Consider the following 6000-nt stretch of genomic DNA (forward strand, 5'->3'; position numbering starts at 1 on the left):
ATGCTGAAGAATCTGAGGCTCTCCCAAAAGATATGAACTTGGCCGAAATCATGGACCTACTAAATAACAGTGCTAAGATTTAACCCAGGACTGCTTAACTCCAAAGGCTGTGGCCATAACCATTATATTCTCCCAGAAGGAAGGCCCACAAACTCCTTTACTGGAACCTTCAACTGCCTTGGATGCCATGCCACACCTCTACTCCAGGATCCATAAAGCCCTGCCATGTTATGATACTGTTCTTAGCTTCCCATGAGATCCCATAAGCCTTTTTACACTAAATCTCTGGCCAAGATAATTTAAGTGGGAATCTTTTAACCAAAGAAGTCTGGCTGGAACAAAATTACAAATAAAAATGTGAAATGTAAATGTACAGGGTGGTCAGTATTAGGGAAGCAGTTTTGCATTCCCCAATATAGGTAAACAAGGACAATTATGAGTCTGAATTTGACAGCAGAGTTCCAGGGTTATGGATCAGTCTTTGCAATACGTGGCCAAAATGGAGAAATGAAGTCTTAGATTCACTGATTGTAGTAGGGTGCCCTTGACAGCGGAGACTTTGTCTAGGCTCCCCCCATCTTAGACCAAGAGAATGGATGAATGGACACTAGAGAACTTCACTAGTCTCCCCTTCTCCACTTAGGGAGTTTTAGCCCCACACTGTCCGCTTCTCTCCATAAGTAGAGAAGGGAACTCCAGTAGTTTAGGAATGCAAACCAGAAATTGTAAGTGAAAGAAGGGAGAAGTCAAAGTGAGATGGGTAACTGAAACCTGGTGTCTGCCAGGAGACCCTGTGTGTAGGCCCGGGTTGAGGGAACAGAGTTTGGAAAGGAATTGGTTTCCTTCCCCAGGGAGAGAGGAGCAGCTCTACTAAAGGCTGGAGGCTGCGTGCTGAAGGCTGAGGCAACAGCCTTATCTGAGTGAATAAGGGCCTGAGTCCACAAGGGCTTATGTACAAGATCACATGGGAGAGGGTCAACTTTCACAAGAGGATTAGAAAAGTAAGTAGACTAGAAATGCAGAGTGGGAGGAATTACTATGAGTGTGGTTACAGCATTTCATGTTTCAGTGTATCCCATATTTAAAATTTTTATTTGTCTTCTAACCACCTCCTCTGAAGCCATTTGAATATTACACATAAATCACACAGAATTGTTTTTTTCTCCACGTGTTAAGCCAGTAAAATTCATAATTACTTATTGTCAGGACAGTACTTTCATCCGTATCATGATGTGTGACTTTCTCAGCCAAATCTCATAGTTGCTGTCTCCTCAATTTTCTCATCAAAAACATCCACTCTTCTCCTTTCCGTCTAGTAAGACTGCAAACCAGGGCCTCCCGCTCTGGAGGGAGCCCACTCTGGCTCTTGGCTCCATAGTCACTCAATAGATTCTGAGTCCCATAGCCACTTTCTTCTGCAACTTCAGGAGAAATGGGAGTCTCCACACTCCCCATGGGAAGGGCCCAGACTCCTACTGAAACTTGAAGTCATGAAATGCACCAGTTAAACTGCTAAAATGACAACCTCTATCAACAGGTCTCAGAATTATAACCTGTGAATGTTTTATGCATTTTATGCTTTTGTACTTTTTTTTTTTTTTACTTTGAGGGCTCAACACTGTAAAAATTAGAAAACTGACAACTACTTCTAGGAATTTCTCCTAAAAAAATAATGGGCCTTGTAAACAGAGATTATGTGGAAGAATGCTGATTGCTCAAAAATTTTAAAGACTTGAGGTAATCTAAATGTCCCTCAGCAGGAATTGATTAAAGTTCACTCATATTATACAGTATCTAAATTTTATGTCATAGGGGCACCAGGGAGGCTCACTCAGTTGAACGTCTGACTTGATTTCGGCTCAGGTCATGATCTCATGGTTCATGAGATTGAGCAACACAGAGCCGGCTTAAGTTTCTCTCTCTCAATCCCTGTGCCCTTCTTTCCCATGTGTGCACTCTCTCTCTAAAGTAAAATTAATAAAATAAAAATTTATGATATAAATATATAGATATTTATGTTAAAAAGATTCATAAGGTATTAAATGGTGAAACAAGCTATAAACCTGTAAAGTATGTAATATGATACAAACACACACACATACAGAGGAAAGTATCTGGAAGAATACATACCCTCAAGTTACTAAAAGTGGGACAATTTTTAAAACTTTGCTCATCTAGGGCTGCCTGGGTGGCTCAGTTGGTTAAGCATCTGATTTCGGCTCAGGTCATGATCTCACAGTTCATGGGTTCGAGCCCTGCATCAGCTCTGTGTTGACAGCTTGAAGCCTGGGGCCTGCTTCAGATTCTGCGTCTCCCTCTCTCGCTGTCTCTCTCTCCCCACTCACATTCTGTCTCTCTCTCTCTCTCAAAAATAAATAGATATATAGGGGCGCCTGGGTGGCTTAGTCGGTTAAGCGTCCGACAATAAAAACAAAATAAAATTTTGCTCATTTATATATTTTCTTACTTTTCTATAATGAGCATAAATATTTACTTAAATTTTTTAAAAATAAAAAAACTTTATATGAGATAAAAACATAATGAATCCTAGTGAGGGAACTCTATAATAAAGTACATGAATTTTACAAATGTACAACCAAAACTATGCCAAATCACTAGAATCAAAAAGAGAGAAAGCAGGTAGAGTTGGATTCTTTTTTTTTTTCAATGTAGTCTTGGGACAGCTTTACCAAAATACACCAGTATCTCAAGGATAGCTGAGTTGTTGGTAGGGAGCTTTGTCCTCCACAGGCATGTTGTTATTTTCAGCTCCATGCTGAGAAAAGAGTTGAAAGAGCTCCTATTATGCATGCAGGTTCACTCTTGGCCATGCCAAACTAAGGCTAGGAAAAGAAGTCTAATCTAAATCATCCCAGTTCCTCTCTATATCCCAGGCCAGGACAACCCTGGAACCAGGAGTGAACATATACCACTCTGTCTAGGAAATGAAGATCAGGTGGAAAGCCAAGGTTTCAATCTTCATTCTCAAGTAATCAGCTAGTTAGTGCATCCATGAGAGAAATAAAGACAACTCTCTTAATGGCACATAGCGCTTTGTAATGTTTTCTTTCCCAATTGGAATTGTGCTTACGTTGCAAAAGCGTCATTATCAACTGCAGCAGCATTTTCAAAAACATCTTCTGGAGCGTCTAGAAGTTGACTCACTGTTGTTACAGCAACTTGTTTTGCCTGCCAGGAGTAAGACACCAAATCATCATCATACATCATCATTATGATGAATTATTACAGAATCAAATGGCACCATTGGTATGGTAATCCAAAGGCAAGTGTTTTTCAAAATTGAAGATTTAGTTTTAGATGGAAGAGAGAATAAAGATAAAGCATGGTGGAAATTTAAATTGAGTCAATTGGGTTTCGGAATTTCCCCTCAAAGCAACGTCTTTCACAGAACCTCTACCCCGTCCTGAGAACACAAAAGCAGATGCTTGGACACAAAAGCAGAAACAAAATAAGAGTGCAGGGCTCTGACTATGAAAACATCACAGCCCACAGTACTTTGTATAATTATACTTACTATTGAACTAAGTAAAGCAATTTCTAGTTTTGTCTGTCTTTCCATGTCTTTTTTTTTCTTCCCCTCCCCGCCCCCCCCTTTTAAACCTTGTGAGTTTTACCTCAGATGTAGCATTTCTGGATGCGTTGAAGATCTGTCCAACCACTTTAGCAGCCGAAGTGATGTTCGCAGCAGTTAAGCTATCACTATCATGTGTTAAAAACTGAGCTTCGCTAGAAATATTGTCCAGAGATTGTGCTGTATCACTGACTACCTGTTAAAAAAAAACCAACAACCTAACTTTATACAACTATGTCTAAATACGTTGCAAGCAATCACAGGTGAATAAACTGGAATTCAGCTGATCTTCAGTCTCCTGAATATCACATCCACTTGGTTTTTCATGTTTGCTTCTTTCCTTGAGTAAAGGACAAAGTACATGCAGGCTGGTGGCTTTTCCAACCTTTACTCTCTGCCAGGATTAATGAACTAAGACAGGCTGCCTTAGGGAGAGCAATGCTACTCAAGGTGGGATCCATGAACCAATGGTTCACTGTTTGTAACAGGATCCATAGGAAGGTAAGCACAGAAACTGGGAGTTACCTGTCAGAAACTTCTACAATCGCCTGCTGTTAAATCAAATTATTTTTTCAATGATTTATATTCAGATGATAGCTACACTTGCATGAGCACAGCATAACATAGAGACTTGTTATAATCACTATGTCATACACCTAAAATGAATGTAACACTGTGTGTCAACTACACTTCAATAAAAAAAATCAGTAAATAAATAATTTAAAACTCTTTTAGAAGAGAAAAAACTGATTCGTATTTTAGATATCTTTTTTCATTCGATTTTCCTAGTAATTAATTCATTTTTATCACATTTTACAAAATTATTGGTCAGCAAGGAGTTGGAAAATTTTTAAACTACCTTTCCAACAAAGATAGTTTAGGAGACACTGACCTCAACCATAAGTCAAGGTACCAGTTGGTCTCCTGAGTCTGGTGCTGTAAGACTATAAAACATGTTAATCCATATTGTCTTTTGCAGAGCCAGGTGTTAATGTGCGCATGTGTTTTCACTAGATGGCAGCATCATTTCAAAAATCAAACCAAGGTCACAGGCCATTCATACTTAGGGAACAGTTGAAAATCATATCCAATCAGTAGACAGAAACAAAGAAAGCTATCATTCAATAGCTAGGTCCCTTCTCTGTGTAGGCACTTTGCTGGACATTTTATAGGCATTATCACATTTAATACACAAAACAACACTGTGAATAGGGCATCCTCATCCCTGTTTAAAGGTTTGGAGAGGGAAAGGAGTTCACCCAAGGTCCATGCAGCTTCAAAGTGTCAGAGCTGAGAGCCAAAAACTGGCTAGACAAACTCTGGAACATGAAGTCTTTCCCCAGCCAGCCACATAGGTGACAAAACCTATGTGGTTGGCACCCAGCCCCACATCCCACTCCTATCCCCATCTTTACCTTAGACCCAGTCCCTCTACAATTAGGGAGCCAGTGTGGGACAGGGTTGCATTGAAAATAAAAAGCAGCTCCATCATTTTTTGGCTGTGGTTCACTGCACCTCTCAAAGACATGGTTTCATGTATAAAATAGGTATATTAATGCCTATTTATATAGTTGTTATAAGAATTAAATGTGATTTTAAAACACTTGCAAAATGTTAGTGCAGTATTTGCTACACTGTAAGGGCTCAAGAATTAGTATAATCACTAAAATTATCTATGAGAATAACATCTAACTCACAGAGATTCCATAAAGACTAAATGAGATAATGTATGTTACATGCCCTGCACTTGGACTACCTAAAGTTTCCTTCTCCTTTTTCTTGGCCCCAGGTATTAGCAATCCCATGCATTTGCATTTAGGTATATACTAGGTCAAAATAATCTGCACGAAAAAAAAAACATCTAGTCTATGTATTTCCCACTTCACCTGCTCATGGGTACAGCCCTGAGACCAGCATTGGGGTTTGGGGTTTCCTGTCTCAAAAGGTCTTTGGTCATAGTTTTTATTCTTTTTCTCTTTACTCTAATTCAGTTGACCATCAAAATACCTTCCTTCTGGTCTCAAACACCAGTGATCTATTTTCAGTCAACTCTTCACCACTGGTCTAAAAAGATGAGGCCATTTAAAATATGTTACAGATGGGGCGCCTGGGTTAAGCGTCCGACTTTCGCTTAGGTCATGATCTCGCGGTTCGTGGGTTCGAGCCCCGCGTCGGGCTCTGTGCTGACTGCCAGCTCAGAGCCTGGAGCCTGTTTCAGATTCTGTGTCTCCCTCTCTCTCTGACCCTCCCCTGCTCGCGCTGTCTCTCTCTCTCTCCTAGAAATAAATAAAACATTAAAAAATAAATAAAAATTAAAAAAAATTAAATATGTTACAGATTATCATTTGCTAAAATTTGCTGAACCCATGTCCAACTGTCCTTTTTCACAAACAGGAGTCATATTCCAA

At 39.6% G+C, this 6000-nt stretch overlaps 1 protein-coding gene across 1 annotated transcript in view; it reads right to left on the reverse strand.

The window, feature by feature from the left end:
* The window catches only part of ADGRG7 (adhesion G protein-coupled receptor G7), a 66772-nt gene that overhangs the window by 37925 nt on the left and 22847 nt on the right, over nt 1-6000 (reverse strand). The window contains exons 5-6 of the mRNA XM_077774943.1: nt 3636-3788; nt 3092-3189 (exon numbers count right to left, since the gene is read on the reverse strand). Coding sequence (XP_077631069.1) covers nt 3092-3189; nt 3636-3788 — 251 coding nt within the window. The remainder of the gene's footprint in view (nt 1-3091; nt 3190-3635; nt 3789-6000) is intronic.

Source organism: Crocuta crocuta, unplaced genomic scaffold (assembly GCF_008692635.1).
Source record: "Crocuta crocuta isolate KB4526 unplaced genomic scaffold, BGI_CrCroc_1.0 scaffold6, whole genome shotgun sequence".
Taxonomy (NCBI): Eukaryota; Metazoa; Chordata; class Mammalia; order Carnivora; family Hyaenidae; genus Crocuta; species Crocuta crocuta.